General features: G+C 51.8%; 1 protein-coding gene and 1 long non-coding RNA gene across 2 annotated transcripts; both read left to right on the top strand.

Annotated features, from left to right (window-relative positions):
- The first annotated feature begins 237 nt into the window (after nt 1-237).
- LOC145722064 (uncharacterized) lies at nt 238-3,744 on the top strand. Its single transcript, XR_014146095.1, has 3 exons — nt 238-460; nt 2,001-2,186; nt 3,371-3,744. It is a non-coding gene; the product is annotated as an uncharacterized LOC145722064 (long non-coding RNA).
- A 5,730-nt stretch (nt 3,745-9,474) lies between these two features.
- FMOD (fibromodulin) lies at nt 9,475-19,680 on the top strand. The gene is made up of 3 exons (XM_031026218.2): nt 9,475-9,739; nt 12,455-13,442; nt 17,810-19,680. The coding sequence occupies exons 2-3, from the start codon at nt 12,464-12,466 to the stop codon at nt 17,959-17,961; spliced, it is 1,131 nt and encodes a 376-aa protein (XP_030882078.1). The 5' UTR covers nt 9,475-9,739; nt 12,455-12,463; the 3' UTR covers nt 17,962-19,680.
- The last annotated feature ends 704 nt before the right edge of the window (nt 19,681-20,384 follow it).

Below are 20,384 nucleotides of genomic sequence, written 5' to 3'. Positions count from 1 at the left end.
TCTCTCTCTAATAAATAAATAAAATCTTTAAAAAAAAAAACACACACACACACATTCATATACAGGGAAGTCGCTGCCACGTGTGAAGTTGCTGGTGTGCGTACCTCTGGCTAGCTGACTCCTCTAAAACGAGGAGGGACCAGGGCGGCTTGCCGTGGCTCTCCTCCGAAGCACAAGGCAGCCCCGCTTCTCTGCATGTGGTTGAATTCAGCCTCCCCGGGCGAGCGGCACCGCCAGATTGCACAGGCATGTGTGATCCACGCGGGCCCTGATGCGCCCACGGGCTTGCGGCTCCCCGGAGGACACAGTTCCCACGGGCAGCATCCCTCCCTCTGCAGGCAGCGACTGTGCCCGGAGCTCCCCACGTACCCATCGCAGGCGGCAGGGCATTACCGGCAAAGACAATGGGTTTCTATTAGCACCGAGAGCCTCTTCCCGCACAGCAGTGTCCGTCAGAAAGGTGAGCCGGGCTCCAGCCCCAGAGACGGTAGCAAGCGGCGGGCCCGGCGGGATGGGGGAGGCTGCAGGGGTGATGGCAGGAATGCAGTGCGCAGGCAGGGTTCGCTTTTAGCTCACGAACAACGCTCCACACTCCCCTAGTGCCTCCTTCCCCGCTGATCTCCAAGCCCCTAAGGGCACTGCTTTCCTTGCGGAGAGTCCCCAGGAGGCAGAGGCCACGAGGGGAGGTGGGGCTGGATGTGTACCATAGGGAAGGAGGGGCAGCACTCCAGATGGGTACCCAGGCCTCCTCTGCTGATTGTCCTGGGTTCCTTCCTTCGCATAAAGATCGCAGAAGGGCTGGGTGGACAGAGCAGTATGTGTGTGGTGGGAAGAGAACGGTCTCAGGTGCTACGAGCTCACCAGGAAAAGGCTACTTTCTTAGACGGCCAAGCAGGAGGGACACGCCCTCATCCATGCCCTGCTCTGACCCCCAGAGGATGCCGAGGTCCAGCAGGCCCCTTGTCACCAACCTCTGGCTGAGCAGCCTGCTGCCCTTGGGGCCATGACCCTAGGCGACCGGGGCCAGGTGACCTCTCTGAGCCGCAAAACGTAAAGTGGAAGCGAGTTGCAGCCGCTGGGCTCCTTGGCCCTGGGTTGGTGCTGCTGTTACCCTGCCAGCCGTGCTCAAGGTTCCCTGTACCTGGCAGCCAAGTTCACTCGAGTCCCGGATGCTGGAGGCCTCGGGTAATGGCTCCTTAGTGTCCCCTTGCATTTCCCTCCTGGCCTGGGAGGGACTGGTGCTTCCGGAGTCCCAAGGACTGTGTCTGATCCTCCGTTGGGGTGCAGACGGCAGGCTGAAGAAGGTTTCGTGGGAAGGGAGAGGGGGCCGGCCCACGCCAACCCCACAGCCTGCACCCACCACGCTCCCGGATGCACGCACGCACACTGGCACCAGGAGAGGTGACCCCTGGTGCTCCACAGAGGAGGGAGAATAACGCAGCAGGGGTAGGGCTTCCCGGAGGCGGGCCTCTGTCCCCGGCAGAGCAACAGAAGCTGAATCCCCTTGACCTACAAGCCGCCCGCGCGTCCTCTCCCCGCCGCCCTCCTGCTGCGGTCAGTTAGCAGAGCGCCTCCCACAGCGGAGAAGAGGACGCTTATTAAAGCATCAGCTTTGGGACGCCTGGGTGGCTCAGTCGTTAAGCGTCTGCCTTCGGCTCAGGTCATGATCCCAGGGTCCTGGGATCGGGCTCCCTGCTCAGCAGGAAGCCTGCTTCTCCCTCTGCCTGCCACTCCCCCTACTTGTGCTCTCTCTCTCTCTGACAAATAAATAAAATCTTTAAAAAAAATAAAAATAAAAATAAAGCATCAACTTTGGGTCTGAACCCCAGTCACTTTTCCCACTCGCTTAAAATGCCGCCTGGTGACACCCCCACACAGCTCTGAGCCTCCAGGGGCTCCCAGGCCGGGGGCTGCTGACACGGGGCTCTAAGAACCACAGCAAGACTAGACAAGAACTTCTCTCAGCTCCTAACCTTTCAATTCTTCCTTCCCTGCCCAAGAACGGCACGCGTTCGAGTCAAACCCCAGTCACGGGTGAAGCTGGTGCCTCTCCACACGGCGGCCAAGGAAGACCAGGCCTTCTACCTCGGGGCCTCCTCCTGCTTCCCTCCCCCCCTCCTGACCCCCTCGGCTTCCCCCTCCGTTGGAGGCAAGATGCTGTCTGGCAGCTGTCAACTCTGTGCAAGGTAGCAAACCTGAGCGGATATCCACGACGTCCCAGGCATGGGTGCGGGCTTGAGGGGCAGCTGTGTCTCCGACAACGTCAGTACACACCAGGGCCAAGGTCAGAGAAACCTAGGCAAGAACACAGAAAAAGGAAGAAAGAATAAAAGAAGGCCCCATTCACCTCCATACCTTGCGGGCTTGGTTCTCATGGAAGCCTGGTTCTGGAAAAGAACAAACAGGGTCAGGAGGGCCTTCTGCAGAAGGTTAGGTGATGTCCCACCCCAGACTCCAGGGCGGAGACCCCAGGAGCAGATCTTCCAGAGCGGGGGGCCTTCCAAGAGAGCTTTTTTCCTCACTCCCAGTGGGCACAGAAGCCTGCTTTAGTCCAGTGGGGGTTGTCCTACAGGCTTTGAGTGTCTCTACAGCTGCCCTTGTCTGCCATTGATGGGAGACCCTCCACAGCAAGAGAAAGGAGGATGGTGAAGAGTTGGCTTTGCCCGGGAGAAGCCCAGAGAATCCCAGTCAGTCTATTTCCCTGGGGCGGGGGCGGGGGGGGGGGTCTGCTGACAACAGTGATTGCTGGTGACCCTGGGGCACACTTTGCTTCCCAGTTGACTTGATCTACTCATTCATCCGCTCCCCTAGGCAAACTTTCCTTCACACCCTGCACAAGCTGGGCTTGTGTTAAAATCTCAGTTCACCTCTTTGAGCCTCAGTTTACCTTCCTTGTTAAATGGAAATAATTGTAACTATATTTCGGGGTTTTATGAAGATTAAATGTTGTAGGTAGAGGACCCAGCCTAGAGCCTTCAAAAATATCAATTCCCTTCGTCTTCCTTTTTCTGGTTCTCCAGAAAGAAGGCACTCTCTTCTGACCCTGCACCCCATACCAGTTCTCCCCTCAAAGCCCAACACATTGGCTCCTGGAAGATGCTGTTTTGTTGAAGTGGATGAAGAGGGAGCTGGAGGCAGAGAGGGGCAGGTCACAAGGAAACATCAGGGGCTTCAGGGGGCAAAGCTGGAGAACAGGCTGCCCTGGGAGGCTGGCTGCTGGCCGGCGGGGCAGGGGGAGCAAACTCTCCCACAGGGGGGTGTTACTTAACATGGCTGGGGATTTAAGAAGTGGGAGGCAGGAGGAGGGAGTGAATCTTTCTGTATCTTGAGTGAAGATCAAAACAATTTCTATTCTTGCAAATTCCCTTAGAAATATAGCCTCATGGGGATTGGAAAAGGAATTCAGCTCTTCGCAAAGCTTACCAAGCGGCTTGGCTGGGAGCCATTTGGCAGTTTCTCCAACAGGAAAAGTGGTGAAGAAGCAACAGTTCTTCCTCTTCATGCTCCAGCAACAGACGGAGGGAGCTGGTCTGTGAACTCCGGAGCCGTGGTGCATCCCTGAGATGCAAGATGCATAGGGGCAGCTCACCCAGCTGTCCCTACAGTGACCAGGAAGCTCACCAGCCAAGGCGAATGGCTGCTCAGGCTGTGATTCCCCGGGCCCACAGAGCCTCTGGAGAAGCATGGTGTATATCTAGAGCACCATTTATTCCCCAGGAGTTTTCGTGGGGGAGGAGGGAGATTGCTATGGAAATAAACATGAATGTTTTATGGACCAAAATGCAAAAATCACATGACTTTTTAACATCAAATGTGAGATTTCAGCTTGAGGGGGCTGCTTTGAATGGTGCCCTTTGATTACTGGATTCTTCTTGCATTCTTTGCTCCTTTTCTGGGCACTTCATGAAGAAATGTTTAAAAAGCCCCTCTTTTTAGAGACAGAGGTTTCAGCAATAGCCTCTATTTTAGAGGTCATCACGTCAATCTCCCTGCCTCCAGAGAGCACTCTCAAACCTGGCTAAACACTAAAATCATCTGTCAATCAATAAGAAAATGCCGGGTCCCATCTGCATAGATCCTATTTCATTCATCTGGAGTGGGGCCTGGGCCTGGGTGTTCTGGAAAGCCTCCCCACTGGCTCCCCTGTGCAGCCAGAGCTAAGAACCGGTCCCCTCAAATGGAGGGCTGTGCTGCCAGAATCCTAGACCCTTTGGGCCTGTGAACCTCCAGTTCTGTTCCTTCCTTACAAGTGTCAAGTACGTCGTCCATTTCCTTTCCAAGCTGCCGCCCCCCATATTCCTCCCCAAATCATCTCTCTGACCTTTCCTTAGATTAGGACACCAGGTCTTCCTTTCTATACCCCAGCCCCAGCCTGTTCCTGGAAAATATCCAAGGTGAGGAAAAGAAGTGACATTTTTCTAAGTGTCTTCCGTGCGCCTGGTGCTGTGCTAGACACTTCCAATTGCTTTAAAACCACCTAATGAAAAAAATTTTTAAATAAAAATAAAACCACCTGATGAGCTAGGTGGTAATCATTCCCATTCTACAGATAAGGAACCTGAAGACCAAGGAAATTAAGGAACACACTCTAAGTTTCTGGGATTCAAAGCTATTCTGTCTGACTCAAAATCCATGCCCTTTCCGAGACAATGATAATACATTGCTTTTCTTAAACCCCTTTTTGTTTTTAAGGAGTTTTCCTTATTTTTTAAAAATTTCATTGTTAAGCTATTACTTTACTACAGGGACCGTACAGAGGTAAGCAGATGATGGAATGAACCAGAGTTCAAGACATCACACACATTACTAGGGATCATTATTCTCCATTATTCTCCGAACTCCAGTAGAACTAGATCCAAGTCCTTAGACCTTTGCATGGGCCCAGGTCACTAGTTCTTGCTTTGAAGAACTAGCCCTGTCCGTCCTCAGGTAGGAGCCAATTTCTTTCTTCAGCCCAAAGGGATTCAGAATGGTTCTACTGGCTAGGTAGTATTCTTGTTCTACCCTCTCTCCACCCTAAACCTGACTCTTAAACGCCATCTGAGAAGGAGCCGGGGCATCTCCTCTTCTGGGCTGTTCTGTACTTGGCTCTTAGATCCTGACCTTTTCCATGACCCCCTCCCCAAGATATTTCTCCGTGTCTGTAGAGTGTCCTACACTGACCTTGCAGTCACTTCTCTTGTCCTTCCTTGGCAGGGTGGGGGAGGAGAGGCAAAAATTCTAGGCACTGAAAGTCCCACCTCTAACCTTAACTAGCTTTTCTCTGATTGGTTTAAGTTACCAAAGTAGATTTACTACCCTTTAGTAAAATCCAGCTTCTACACGTTTCATTTATTCAACCAACGTTTAGAAAGGGCCTAATAAATGCCAGGCACTTGGCCAAGCATTATGCCGACTAATGAGATTGCTCCCCATCCCCCCAGGGAACTTGCAATCTACTAAAATAACCAAAGGCAGCTGCCATTTATTGAAGGACCACCACATGGCAGGTTCCCTACCAGGAGCCTCTATTTTTTATCTCATTTAGTCTTCCCAAGATCTCACAAAGTTAGGGTTATTGCCGCCATTTTATAAATGAAGTCTCATTGATGCGTAAGCAATTAGCCCAATGTCATGGAGACAATAAGTGGTCAAGATGGGATCTGAATACATGGGTTCCAAACCTGCGTTTATTCCTTTACACTGGAGATTCTATGTGCATAGTGGTCAGGAACTCAGTCTCTAGAAGCAGACAGACAAGTTTAAAATCCCAGCTCTGCCACTTGATTGTTAGCAATCTTGAACAAATTTATAGCCTTCCTAAATTTCCATTTCTTCATCTGTAAAAATAAGGTATGATAATACTTATTTGATAAGGTTGTGGTAAGAATTTCAGAAATGGTAGCTGGTATTTTAGAGCTAATATCTAGTCCTGTTCTTACCTACAGCCAGGTAATCCTAGCTGGTGCCAGAATCCTGGGAACTGGTCCATCTTACATCAGTTCTCTCCCCCAGCACAGTCTCAGGAACATCATTAGTTCTTAGCTCATTTGCAAAACAAAGAAGGATGCCCTACACTGAGTGGCCTCCAGACTTCAGATTTCAGGTTATCTCCTTTGCCTCCTTCCTCATTTAGGTATCTTTCCCTGAACCAACCCTGGTTTCTCAATTCAAGTGCATTCACACTTTCCAGAAGGTGATCTTCTGGAATCCATCATGTCATCAAGTTGTAGTACCAAGCATGCTGTAAATACACAGTCAAAATAAGAGATTCTATCCATTAAAAAAGAGAAAAGATGTTCTCTATCTTATTTTTAAGGAGATTATTAGAAGAAAATTCTGAAGCCCTCAATGCATTTCCCAGAACTTCAAACTCAAGGTCTTCCTCCTATCGCATTTGAAAGAAAACAAGTCTCTCCCCCAGCTCCATCATCTTTGTCTCGTCCTTCTGGAAAAAGGAGACTATCCATGGTGAGGACTTCAAATAGCCCCTCAATGCCAAAAGAATAAGGAGAAAAAACTCCCTTGGAAACTTTGGGACACTACGACTGGGTGCCAGGGTAGCCCAGACTTTTCTATTGAAACATCAGACTAATAAATAATCCCTCTCTGGCATCAAGAGTTTTCAGGATGGGCCAGAAGTGGAGCCTGGATTGTATCACCATGATCATCTTTCTACTGACCTCTTTATATTCAACTCACTAATTTTGTTTGGGTGGATTTCCATTCTTATCCCACCACCTCCACCCCATCCCCTGGTTGTTTGGGATCAGAGGCTGTGTTATGAAAACAAGAAGTATTGGGTCCTATGGGGGAGAAAGAGGAAGGGGTTGGTGGCCACCAAAGCCACTGTGTCTTTGAATTCCAGTAGGAATTTGAATCAGAACACATTTCATCCCTTCCAGACAGTGTGGATCCAATATCAGAGACAATCAGCTGTGCCTAGTGGTTGTGGCTTAACCTGTACTTTTCTGGGTGGAGAGGAAATAGCAGTGGCTTGAACCCCTGGAAAGTCAAATAGGCCTGAAGGCCAAACGGTTTTCCTGGCCTTGGTAGTGGTGATTATTCTACCCGGCTTTGGGTACTGAAGACAGGCAGACTCTGTAGGGAGCCAAAAATACAATTCATTCCACAATTCTTTACTGATTACCTACTAAGTGCCAGGCATTGTATGCCTGGCTGGGGATGGGGCTACATAAATGTGTAACATAGCCTCTCTTTTTAGTTTGCTTGCAGTCTGGTGACTGGGCAATGCTGGCTTGACCTCCCAGAGAGCACCAGTGTCCCAAATGAACCCCTTCCAATGTGGACTCCCTCGGCAATCTGGAGGACATCAGTACCCCCTACTTGGTTTCCCATATTGAAGCCAAGCTCAGAAGGCCTAGATCCAGGACCCAGGCAAACAGAGCAATGGGAGTCAAAATGGAGACTAGAGCCCATTGACAGTGGAACTTCTGAACTGTGGATGGTCCCCCTGGAATGTGCCTCCTGATCTTGTCCTAGTCATCCTCTCGTCTTTCTTCCTCCCAAGCCTACCTCGGAAGAGGATAGATTACGAAAGATCTGGTACAAATCTTACCATTTTAGAAATGGTCAACAAAACACATGGAGATACTGCTTTTTTGGGGGGAGCTTGGTTGGGAAGGATCCCAGTCAATGGATGGCCCCCTGGCTCCCCTGACTTTCACTGTTAGTAAATGCAGTATTGCTGCAATTAAAAAAAATAATAATAAACCTCTGTACTCAGTGGGCAGATGTGCCTGGCTATCTAGGCCCATCTAAGAAGTAACTCTTGGGCCCTGTTACCAAAACCAGTGTCTTCTGTTGAAAAGTGACTGCTTTCTGGACTCAAAATGATGAGAAGGTTACCTGTGCATTATTGATAACCATCTTCACATTAAGGCCACTCTGCCTCCCTCGTGGAGTTGGAGTTTGCTGCAAAGCCTCCTGCTTTATGTTGAGCAAGCATTATATTACAACCTTCTTTGCATCCCCAACATTTAAGACCATGCCAGGCACAGAGTAGAGGCTCATATTTATTAACTGAAAGGAAATATGTCTGGACTTGGAAAGAGAAGCCCTGTATCCCAGCCCCCTCTCCCTGCTACCCTCCCCTGGGATTCCAGAAGATTGGGCCACTGTAATTAGTTGGGCTCCATATGAATTGAGTCCAACCGTGACAGCAGGGTGGTCATCGCGCCTACCACTCCATCAGTCCTCTGGCCTTTTGGTGTGGGAAAGCTTGTGGGCTTTGGAATCACGCAGATCTAGGTTCAAATCCTTGTTTTACCACTTTCTAGCTAGTCACACCACATCTTTGCACCTCTATTTTCAACACAAAATACCTTCTGTGATCATTAAGTGAGATAACATCAGTAGACCACTTAGTTTATAGCAGGTGATCAACAAATACCCATTCATTATGTTTACTCTTTTAAAAAAACTCTTCATAAGCCCTGAGAAGAGTGGATTCCTGACAAGGACCTTTCTGATGGCCTACACAGTTTATACCTATTGGAGCAACCAAAAATTGCATCTGCCTCGACACCTCTGAAGTCTTCAAATTCAAATCTGAAGCTTTCTCAATTGGTATTTCTTAAAAAATAAGGAGTGTTTCAAACTTGAACCTTTGTGCCCTGTTGGCATTCCCATCTACTATGGGAAATAGTATGGTGGTTTAAAAAATATAAATAGAATCACCATATGATTCCACTTCTGAGCATATATCTAAATTAATTAAGAGCAGGGTCTCAAAAAGATATTTGTACACGCATGTTCACAGCAGCGTTATTTACGAGAGCCAAGAGGCAAAAGCAACCCAAATGTCCATCAATGGATGAACAGATAAACAAAATGTGGTCTACACATACAAGAGAATGTTGTAGGAAGGGAATTCTGCCACATGCTACGACAGATGAATTTTAAGAACATGATGCTAAGTGAAATAAGCCAGTCACAGAAAGACAACTGTTGTACGATTCCACTTATGTGAGGTTTCTAGAGTAGTCAAGTTCATAGAGACAGAAAGTTGAATGGTTGCCAGGGAATTAAATGAAAGTGTGTGATGCTAGCACGCTGTAAGTGATCCACAAAGGTGAGCTCCCATTCTTTTCCATTAATTCCAATGGAGGAGAGAAACCCTGCAGCCCAGGCGAGTCTACACTGCTAAGGGATAGAAGTGGAGCCAGAACCAGCTCTCCTGTGTCATGTCAGCTCGTGCACTAGTCTAAGCACCTGCATGGAGGGGGAGGCAAGAAGGCTGAGTAGTCCTGGCTCTCTGGGGTGACACATGGGTTGCTGAAAGAGTTAAGATGGCCTCTTCCCCAGTCCTGGCCCTCCCCAGCCCTGTATCTGCCCTTGTGGGTTTAATGAGAAAGCCAGGCACTTGGTAAGAGACTATACAAATACCTTCCAGGGTGCCACTAACTCATTCAGCAGAAAGAGACTCAGAGCTGCCAATGTTTTAGGGAAGATAAGTGAGTGGAAAGAAGGTGGTTTTTCTAACGTCAAGCGGACGGAAGGATTTTGCTTGGTTGAGTGTGAGCTCCGCCCCTGCAGCGGAGCCGAAAAAGCCAGGATCCGGCCTCCTCAGTCCCTTTCTTCACAATATTTGATTAGGAATTTGGGGGCGGGACCCTGGCCTGGCACAGGCCCGCACACTCTCAGTAGACACTCTGTCTGTCTCTCTCTCTCACACGTTCTCCAACCCAAGGAGGCCAGACAGAAGGACGTGGTCACTCTCTGAAAGGTTCAACTGGAGGTAAGTTTAGTCATTTTACTTCAGTTTTTGTCCCTTGTAGTTCCATAGCGGGAGTAAAGGAAAGGGCTGGGGCTTGGGGAGAGGGGCTGACAGGGGGCAACCATTCCTCATTCTCCCATCCGGGCCATGACCCCAGGATGCTGGAGAGGGGCAAGGGGGAGTAGAGGGAACGTGTTACCTCTGTCCTACAGTTCCTTTCTGGTTGTTGGGGGGGGACCTCCCCTTCTCAGGCATGAAAAAGGGAAGGACCAGGTATCTAAAGAAGCCAGCTCTGTCCTGCTAGTGCTCATAATCCCACCACCCCAGCCCTGCAGTCTGTCCTATAGGCAGATGATGGTACCTGAGTGCTGTTATAGGGGAAGGATGGGGGGGTGTGAGTGTGTGTGTGTGTGTGTGTGTGTGTTGCTGGGGTGAAAGGGAAAGAATAAAGAGAAGTGTTGAGAATCAACCATGTTCAGGGAGCCATGAAGGAGGGTCCAATCCAGCAGAGGAGACAAATTTTGGTCTGATCTCTTCAACCCTGATAGGAGGAAAAGATCATTCCCTAGAGTGGAGAAATGAGAGAAGAGCATTAACTCCTGAGTTAATTACTCAGAGGAGCATTAACTCCCCACAAGTCAGGGAGCACCCATCCCAGAAACTTTCTACCTCACGAAACTCTGAGCACAGGAAGGTCTCTGTCATTAGGGTGGGCAGAGAGATTTAAAAGTATATGACCCTGGAGCAGCACTGCTAAGAGATGGAGCAGAGGAGAGGCAGAAGCTCCCCACCCAGCCCTCTTAGCAGTCATGGCTCCTAAGGAGAGGCCCGAGTGGGCAGGATGCACAGCCCCTGGAAAGCTGGGTCTTGAAGAGAAAGGTGGCTCTCATCTGCCAACATGCCCAGTCTGGAAGGAGAAGTGGAGACAGAGGCTCACTGTGGCAGCCTCCAGACAGCTACCTTGGTCCTGCAGCAGCCCAGGGCTGTGTATGGAAAAATGCGCTGTTGGCAGTGGGCCGCTCCATCCATCTTCTCTCCTGGCCGGAGCCAGGGCCCAGCCAGCGTGCCCAGGCAGTGGGCAGTTGGGTTGGCTTCTCAGAAACACTGTGGGTTCTTTGTCTGAGGCCTGAGGCTGTTTGAGGATGAGCCAGGTGTCTCTCCTCTGCAGCCCAGAGGCTAACGGAATAAGGGGGCCAATGGGAATCACTTTCAGGAAACAGAGAGGTCTGGGGCCTGGGAGGAACGGTGGCAGAGGTGACCAGATTGAGTGTCACAGTCAGGGTCTTTCCCATCATTGGATTTGATGCTGACTCCTAGATTCCTTTCTTTCTTCTGTCTCCAGTTGCCAACCGCAGGAGGCCCAACAGCAATGTAAGGGATACATGCAACCCTTCCGGGACCAGGAAACGTTCTAAGGTTCCTCTGTCCAAGGGTGACCCTCACACCTCTGGAAGGTTCCCATTGCTCACAAAGGCTATCCAGGGCATTGGCTATAGGTACTCAGGGTAGGGTGACCAGTAAGCTTCCTCATCTTCCATACCTTCAGCTTCCCTCCCAGAATGCACCAAACCCACCTTTCTCTCCAAGCCTGCCCTGTTCTCATCTCACTAACATACGAGCTCAAGGTAACAGGTTGCCTGGCTATGGGGGGAGGGGAGGGCTAGTCATGGAGGCTGGTAATCCAGATGTCATCACAGGTAGCCCAGGATGGGAGAGGGGGATGCCAGAATCCCATTCCAAAGCCACATTCTCTTGGGTATAACACAGGTGTCCTCAATTCCTATTCCATTTCTCAGTGTCCCTCATTCATTTCTCTGCACCCTGAGGCTCTAGCATAATGTCCATGGTGGAGCATGAGGGGGCTAACTCTTTACCTGATGCCACAGAAGCCAAGTGCACTGACTCAGGCTCCACACACTCAGTACCCACCCTAGAAGACACCACCACACCTGCTGCCAGGGTCCCCAGTCTGCGGGGGACTGTCGCTGTTGCACGAAGACGCTGTGTCAGCCAGGTGGCGTGCGTAGCCGCAGACTGCCGACCGGAGAGCGTTCTCACCCAGCAGACTGCTACGGGCATTGACACTTTGGAAGGCAGCCCAAGCCTTGCGGTGACTGCAGACAGACCACACCCCTCCCCAAAGACTAGAAACCAGAAACCCCCACCCAAGAGACCAAAAGATCTTCCAGGAGTGAGTTCAGATCTCCCCCTTCGAGGTCTCAAGATGCTTCTGAAGGTTTCCCAGAGACAGGGAAAGAACCAGAGGGCTTTTTTCTTGGAAAATATTATATCCCCGGGGAGTCCAAACTGAATGGGAATTCAGGCCTGAAGAGCAACCCCCCCACCCACCCACCCCGCGCGCAGGGATGACTGCTGGGGCTTTCCAGCTCTCCCAACAGAACTTTCAGGTTGCTGGAGGCTCCTAAGGACCGGCCCCTTGAAAAAAAAAATGCAGTGCCCCCCATTCAAGTTCCTTCTAATCTCGAAGGCTCTGCTCCTGTGACTCTGTGAGCCGGGTAAAGTGTACCCAGCTCCCCCAGGTAGCCATGGTCCAGCTGGACCAGGTTTGCAGAGCCGGCCCTGCGGGGAGGCGTGTGGGAAGTGAGGGCGGGGCTCCCAGTCCCAGGGGCCTGCTGCAGCAGTCAGATCCGATCATTCACAGCCCAAGGCTCGCCTCCCCGCCTCCCTGCTGTCTCACTCATGCCTGCTTTCTCTGTTCTCTCCTGGCTCTTGCAGAGAGACAAAATGCAGTGGGCCTCCCTCCTGCTGCTGGCCGGGCTCTGCTCCCTCTCCCGGGCCCAGTACGACGAAGATCCCCACTGGTGGTTCCACTACGTCCGTAGTCACCAGTCCACCTACTACGATCCCTATGACCCCTACCCGTATGAGCCCTACGAGCCCTACCCTTATGGGGTGGAGGAGGGCCCAGCCTATGCCTACGGCTCTCCGCCCCCTCCAGAGCCCCGTGACTGCCCTCAGGAGTGCGACTGCCCACCCAACTTCCCCACGGCCATGTACTGTGACAACCGCAACCTCAAGTATCTGCCCTTCGTCCCTTCCCGCATGAAGTACGTCTACTTCCAGAACAACCAGATCTCGTCCATCCAGGAAGGTGTCTTCGACAATGCCACCGGGCTGCTCTGGATTGCTCTCCATGGCAACCAGATCACTAGCGATAAGGTGGGCAGGAAGATCTTCTCCAAGCTGAGGCACCTGGAGAGGCTATACCTGGACCACAACAACCTGACCCGCATGCCCGGCCCGCTGCCTCGATCCCTGAGGGAGCTCCATCTCGACCACAACCAGATCTCGAGGGTCCCCAACAATGCTCTGGAGGGGCTGGAGAACCTCACAGCCTTGTACCTCCAGCACAACGAGATCCAGGAAGTGGGCAGTGCGATGAGGGGCCTCCGGTCACTGATCTTGCTGGACCTGAGTTACAACCACCTGCGGAAGGTGCCTGATGGACTGCCCATAGCCCTCGAGCAGCTGTACCTGGAGCACAACAATGTCTACTCCGTCCCCGATAGCTACTTCCGGGGGTCGCCCAAGCTGCTGTACGTGCGGCTGTCCCACAACAGTCTCACCAACAATGGCTTGGCCTCCAACACCTTCAACTCCAGCAGCCTCCTTGAGCTTGACCTCTCCTACAACCAGCTGCAGAAGATCCCCCCAGTCAACACCAACCTGGAGAATCTCTACCTCCAAGGCAATAGGATCAATGGTGAGACACTGACAAAGGGGAGTGGGGAGTGGCTGGCTGTCTCATTGGAAAACACCCTCTTGTGAGTGCTAGCAGCAATGAAGTAGGGGAACCAGAGAGCACAAATGAAGCCACCTGCAATCCACGCTCTACCCCTGTCCAAGAGGTCCAAAATGGCACGCCCCTAGACCAAACAGCAGTGCTGGGAAAATTTGGGGTGGGGGGTGGGTTGGCTTGGAAGAAGACTTCCCAGAAGAGGTAAGCTTCCATCTAAGTCTTGAGAGCTAAGTGAGCTCGGGCTGGAGGGAAGGGGCAAAGCCGTTCTGGGAAGTGGGAGTGCCGCAGAGGAACCAGTCATTTAATGGGTCACCTGTAGGGGACAGCCAGGAAATCTGTGTGTCTGAGAGGAAGGGCTCACGTGTTGAGGAGCAAGGAGAGATGAGTTTGCGGAGGTTTGGATGAGAGCAGTTCCTAGAGAGGGGGATTTAAACTGAACTTCCAGGGTCCATCTTGGGAGGAAGGTGGACTGTTAAGAAACCATGGCATTCGTTCTTACTCACTGACCCAGAAGAGGATGAGCTCTCTGTTTCCACATGCCCTACCCCTGCCTCTACAGCCGGCTGTGTGTTTGGCTGTTTGTCTTTTAAACATAACAGCTGTTGGATAAGAATGTGCAGCCTCTCGAAGCTGAATGAGGTACTTGTTCTGGTCCGTTCTCCCTGGAGTGCAAGGAGCCCCTGGTGGCGGGGCAGAGGTCCCCCTAGAGTAACAGGGGCCCTATCACCACAAAGCCCTGGGGCAACGGGCAAAGACACAGGCCTCTTGTTTTCCAAGCACTTCCCGGCGAATGCCTCAAGGAATCAAAAGGGCTGCCTTTCTGCCTCTTAGAACTAAAATACTCATTTTGGGTAGAATGATCTAGTTGCTTTTCAGCTCCATGTCAGGATCTTGTGTTCAGAATGTGCTTACATTACCCCAGGGCCTCTGATGTTGGAATCCCAGCTGGAAGGTACTGAGCCTTCCTCGGTCAGCAAAGTCCCCCTTTCCCTGGGAAAGGACTCACTACCTGGCAAAAGGCTTTGAAGCGGAGCCTGCTGTGAGCAAACCACACCATCAAAGCATAGATAGGGACTGAGCCTTCATCCCCTCCTGCTCTGTTCTTTCTCTCCCAGTGCTCAGGGAACAGATCAGTCATTTAGCAAGACATAAACGGGCTGGACAGCCCTCTGAGTGAGAGAGGCACCGAGTCCCAGAGGTCGACAGCAGGGCAGGTGAGGCAAGGAGGTGTCTGGTCCTCTGGTTCGAAGTGCAAGACACCATCATGGGCACCCAAACTGTTTTATATGTAAAGTCTCTCTTTTTTGGGGCGCGGGGAGGTCTTATTCCCAAGAGAATCTGAGATGTCTCTGAGATGTCTCAGGCTGCAAAGGGTTTGACATTTACTTGTGGCTGTCCATCATCCCATCCAGAAGTCACCTGCCACCCTACTCTGAACCCGGGGGGACTGTCACATCAGAAATGTCACATTATGTGCTGTGTTTGCCCCTGAAGATGTGACAGCAAAGAGCAGCTGTCGTGGGAGGGAGCCCATTGGTTACTGCCTGATGATACACAGTCAGAGAAAGTCGGGGTGGGAAGGGCTCCATAACGGCACCCTGGCACCGCCTGCCTCCGTGCGGAGCACGTCTGCCACTCAAATACAGGGTGGCCCGCCCCTTCGCAAAGCTCTGCGGAAGATGAAACCACTTCAGTTAAGTGTCCCAAGGTCTTGCGAGAAAGTTCTCCAGTACGTCAAACAACCGAAAAATGTTCAGTGTCTCCTCCGAGTCCCTTCTTGTGTCATTTAAGCCAAATCCCCTGACCTAGTTATCATTTAGTCTCTCTGCCAGTCTTCTTCTGAGGCAAAATAACACCAGTTCCTACATTTACTTTGTCTTAAATTAGAGAATCAAGACACAGGAGGTGCTTGGTCCGGGGCCTGGCACGTAGCTGAGAAGCAATACACGATAACTAGGACTAACTTCTGCTCTCCTTGCCACTTGGGAGTTGACAGGCAGAGTTCTGTTTTGTTTGACTTCTTGCATTGTGAAGACGGGGGCACTGAGAAGAAGCAGCCATCTCTCCAGGCCACCCAGGCTATGTAGGTAAAACCCTGAAGGCCAGCCTTCAACATCCAAGGACCTGGCGCCAGGCGTCTCTGACTGAGAACGTGAGGATAGCTCTCTGATTCAGACCACCGGCAGGAAAGACAGTGCCCCAAGCTCGGGCCCCTCTCCTAGGGCGTCCTCCCACAGCCAGTGGGGGTGGTGGTGGAGGTGGGACTGAAGCAATCCTCTGGGGAGGAGCTGAATGGAGGGCAGGAACTAAAGGGTGTGCAGGGGAATCAAGCCAGTCCCTTCCCTCCCCCTTGCCTCTTCTGTTAGCATCTCCCTCAGATTTTCCAGCCTGGCAACAGCAAGGGAACACAGCTCGGAATGTTATTCAGTAGCTGTGGGATCCAAGGGAGCAGGGTGGGTACCCCGGGAGGAATTTGGAAAGACTTATGTCAGTATTTAATCTGGGCTGGAAAATGTCCTCCAGAGTCTCCAAGCAAAAGCCCTGTCCTCTTCGTAAGCATGGGGAAGGCAAACAGAGGGGCACAGGGCATCTGCTGTGTGGATGGAATCGATATACAGGGTGTGTCTAGCAGCCCTTAAGTATCCCCCATATTCACATACAATGTGGAGGGATCCAAGATCTTAGCGGATGGTCTGAGGGCCCAAGGCTGGGGTAGAGAATCCATCTAGTGCAGTAGATTTGGAAGTGATCTATAAGCCAACCCAACTGACTTCTCCCCAGCCCACCCCCACTCTACCCTCCTCCGTGGCTATCACAGGCGCAGCCCCTGGCCTAAGCTCTGCCCCGAACCTGCCCCGAATCTACTTCCTGAGACCAGAAAGGAAACATCCAAAAATATCCAAAAGATCTCCATCTTCCCCACACCCCTCCCATCCCCACCCATTCCCCTCCTCATACCCCCCCCACCCTGCCACTGAAGGGCACTCCCCTCTTCCCAGTCCGGTGTCCCATTATTCTTTGGGGCTGGATTTTCTGTCTTATGTTTGCAATACAAGTTAATGGGTTGTAGCCTGCCCCCATCTCCTCTTGGTCAGTTCTTAAGAGGGAGTGCTACTTGAAAAGCCTATTTAAGCCCCCCACACTGTCTTCCTCACAGCCTTCCCTTTCACACCCGTGACCCCCCCCTCCATGAGGCCATCCTCCTCCGAGTCCTCCCATGCCTCCCGACCACCCTGGCAAGCTGAGCAATGCCTCTGGTGGAAGCAAAGGCAAGCTCTGGGGCTGCCCCATGTTAGCGACAGCCCTGGAGATGTATCCCACTGAGATCCGACAGGTAACTTCATTGGGAGCCCCTCTGGCAGGAGCCAGCTTCCGGAGGCCCTCAGGCACGGCGTGGAAGGCAGCTCTTCACAGTGATTTGTGCTGGCTCTCCTGGAGTTGTGCTGAGTTCTTGGTGTCTTCCCTTCAAGTTCCTAACCCAGGAGACTTGGGACAGATGTGGCCGATATGTCCAAGAGGACAACTAGAGGGAAAACGGAAGGATTTATGTTAAACCCAAACAGAACTATTGTATCTATTAAGATTATGTGGTTTGGGGGGGAGGGGAATATCTCCAAAAAGGAGACTTCTTTTGAGATTAAAAAAAAGGGGGGGTAAACCATATCATATTAAATGCAGGAGGCAAGGGAATTATTTATTTGACTTTTGAGGTCCACGACAGCCCTATTTGTCTATGAATTTCCGCCTTCTTGAACCTCGGGGCCTTGCTCATTCCTTTGGCGGTGCTGGGAATGGAAACATGCACCCCCTCAAAGCTCCTGCACGCAAGGACACTTGTCTCCCTGCCCAGGATTTCTCTAATTTCCTGCCCCCTCTATCTGCAAAGTGTCAGGAGATATTCCAGCTTTAAGTCCACCCATTTCCCCAGTCTTCCTTCTCAGAGCCCTTCAGCAAAGTCCTTCGAAGCTGCTAAGGTTGGTCTTTGACTACCTTCTGCTTCCCCCTGCTGTCCACAAATGGGAAAAGATCAGGTCTCGGCGGGAAGGACACTCAAGGACATTCCAGGGACTGCAGAGTACTGTGCAGATTAGGGGTGGTTAGGAAGCGCAGCCGCCGACAGGGGCGGAGACCCCACCCCGGGCCTGGTGCTGCCCCCTAGCGGGGCCAGTCGCTATGACTCCGATCCGGGAAGACACCGCCCCACCCAGCCAAGTCCCACTCTTCCCCTCGGAAGTGTTGAAGCCGCTTCACAGAGGCTGAGCGGCCTCCCTGTGGATCTGGGTCCCTGATCCGGGCTTCGCCCACCCACCCCGCCCCTCTTGTCCCCACAGAGTTCTCCATCAGCAGCTTCTGCACCGTGGTGGACGTCATGAACTTCTCCAAGCTGCAGGTGCTTCGCCTGGACGGGAACGAGATTAAGCGCAGCGCAATGCCGGTCGACGCGCCCCTCTGCCTGCGCCTCGCCAGCCTCATCGAGATCTGAGTGGCCCTTGCACGGGGCACGGGGCCTAAGGCCCCCACGCCCCACTGCATCTGGCTTGATGGTTTGGTTTGGCTTTTGCTGGAAGGTCTGGGACAGACCATGTGACAGAACCCCATGGGCTCCCTCTGTAGTCTTCTTCCCTGTAGGCAGGGTCAGGTGGGATCAGGGGACAGGCAGCCTTTTACTGAGGGACATGGCTGCAGCTCTCTTTCCAGGACAGACGTGGTAGCAGAGGAAGTAATCCCTGGAAGTCCCAACCCCAGACACCTCACTACCCCCCAGGTTCTTCCCAATGATCTGGCGTCATGAACTTAACAAGCCGCTTGGGCAACCACACGGACGCACAGAGCGTGCTTTTCCCACAATCCCTGGCTCTCTCTGTGAGCAGCGCTTGACCGCTCTCCTGCGTGCCAGGCGGGTGGTGCAGTTACTCTGGGCTCCCTCTCAGTGCTCCTCGGAATATACCTCTTGCCCAACTGCCTCCTCCTTCACCCTCCTCATCCACTCAGCCTTGCTGCACACACACCTCTTCTGTGCTTTAGGCAGAGGCATGAGAGCCCAAGGCGTGTGGGCACCAGCCCCGTGGCCTGTGCGGAGAAGTCACACTAGTGTCTGGGGCGGAAGGAAACCAAGAGTCACCTCTACACCTCCCTAACCTCACTCCTTGAAAGCCACCAGATTGGAGGGCACCAGCATGATCACAATATTCAGGGACTGATATGGGAGGAGACATCCAGCCTGAGGCTTTGGTAAATGGAGGGGTTGTATTTTAGCAGCTGGGCAGTGCTTTGAAGGTGGATCAGACTTCTACCCAGGAAAGGCCAGATCTTGCTTACGTCAGCATCCCTAATAGGGGCAAACGTCCCGATTCGGCTGAATTGAGGAAGCAGGCCCCCGAGTTCCACCCTTGCCCAACACCCTCTGTGTTCCCAGCCGCTCCTCACTCGGGTCTTTATCCTCCATGGCACGTGGTTCTCAAAGCATGAGAAAGATAGTGTGTCCTCTTCCTTTATCCAAGCAGAAAGGTCTACATCCTGATGGGAGAAACAGACTCCAGCCAGCACTGGACGTGACTGGCTAGCCCAAAGGAGGATGCTGTGGTTCAGCTGTGTTAACTGATTTATCCTGAGGCCACAGTGCATAGTGAAAACTCTGGCTGGAGATGCTTGTTGGGTCTGCGAAGCCTGGGCCAGGCAGCCAAATCTAGCCTGTGCCAAGGATGAAACCCTCTGCTTTCACATCTCTGAGCTACACCCTCATTACTGAAGATATCTTTTGCTTTATAGCTTGGCTAGAGAGCAATTCCTTCTTCCCATGTCTGAAAGGTAATGTTGCCTGGGGCCTCACCATCCCGCCCCTTTGGGCACCACTGGGATGGAGCCATCTGGGCATTCAGGGACAGGGCTGCCTGAGGACAGCTAGCCCTAGCCTGGCCCCTGCTCAGATGCCATTACATCCCTGATACTGGGTACGCTTTGCTGCGAAGTGGAGGGGAGGATCCCTGGACTCTGTGCTTGGCTCCAGACTCAAAAATCCACAAAAGCCAAACCAGCTCATTTCAACAAAGGAGCTCTGACATGGGGAGCAAGGCTGCCCCTGCCCCAGGCTCTTCAGAAAGCGTCTGCATGTGAACACCATCATGCCTCTATAAAGGGTCCTTATTACAGGAAAAGCATGACTGGTGGCTAACCTGACCAATAAAGTTATTTTATGATTGCATCTGCAAGAATGGAGTCATTTAAGGCACACTTAGAAGGGTTACTTTAAGGGGACCTGGTGGGTCACATAGGCCTTGGACTGGAAGAGCTCCCTTTCTCATCTTTTCTGCTTGCACAGTTGTACCTAGGGGGTCACCTGTATAAAAGTTCTAGTTAACAAACTTGGTGTTCTGGAAGTTCTTCCTGAAGTCTAACTTCCATCCCACTAGCTACACATTTCCTTCCATTTGGTCCCTAGGAGATAAAGAACAATTGGGTTTTTTCAGTCCTTGTTAACATTTTTCTCCCTCCGCCATCCTCCCTCCTCAAGCCAGGAATTCTGGGGCTGGCGGGTCCTGAGTATTGTTGTCTTAACTGCTCCTGCCCTCTACTGGCCACTGTGCAGAACTGAGGGTAGTCAAAGGCGATGCAGCCTAGCTGGGGAAAAGCCGCAGCCTTCAGCCTCTTCTCTGCTCTTTCATCCAATCTCTCCGGAAAGCCTCGAAGTTACCAGGTGCTTAGCAGATAGTTATAGAAGTTAGGGGGGCAGACTAGACTGGCGCTGGGGACGGTCCACTATTTTCTAATAGGGAAATCACCACAACTGATATTTATTGAGCTGAATATATTACTTACCGAATATATTCACTAATATATTCTGTGAAATTCTGTGCCGAGACGGCTTCCAGAGTTATAACTCCATCTTTAGCCAGAGTAAACGTACTC

Source organism: Leptonychotes weddellii, chromosome 6, assembly GCF_054177405.1.
Source record: "Leptonychotes weddellii isolate Sample4059 chromosome 6, ASM5417740v2, whole genome shotgun sequence".
Classification (NCBI taxonomy): Eukaryota; Metazoa; Chordata; class Mammalia; order Carnivora; family Phocidae; genus Leptonychotes; species Leptonychotes weddellii.
This window is presented reverse-complemented; position numbering and strand designations above follow the sequence as displayed.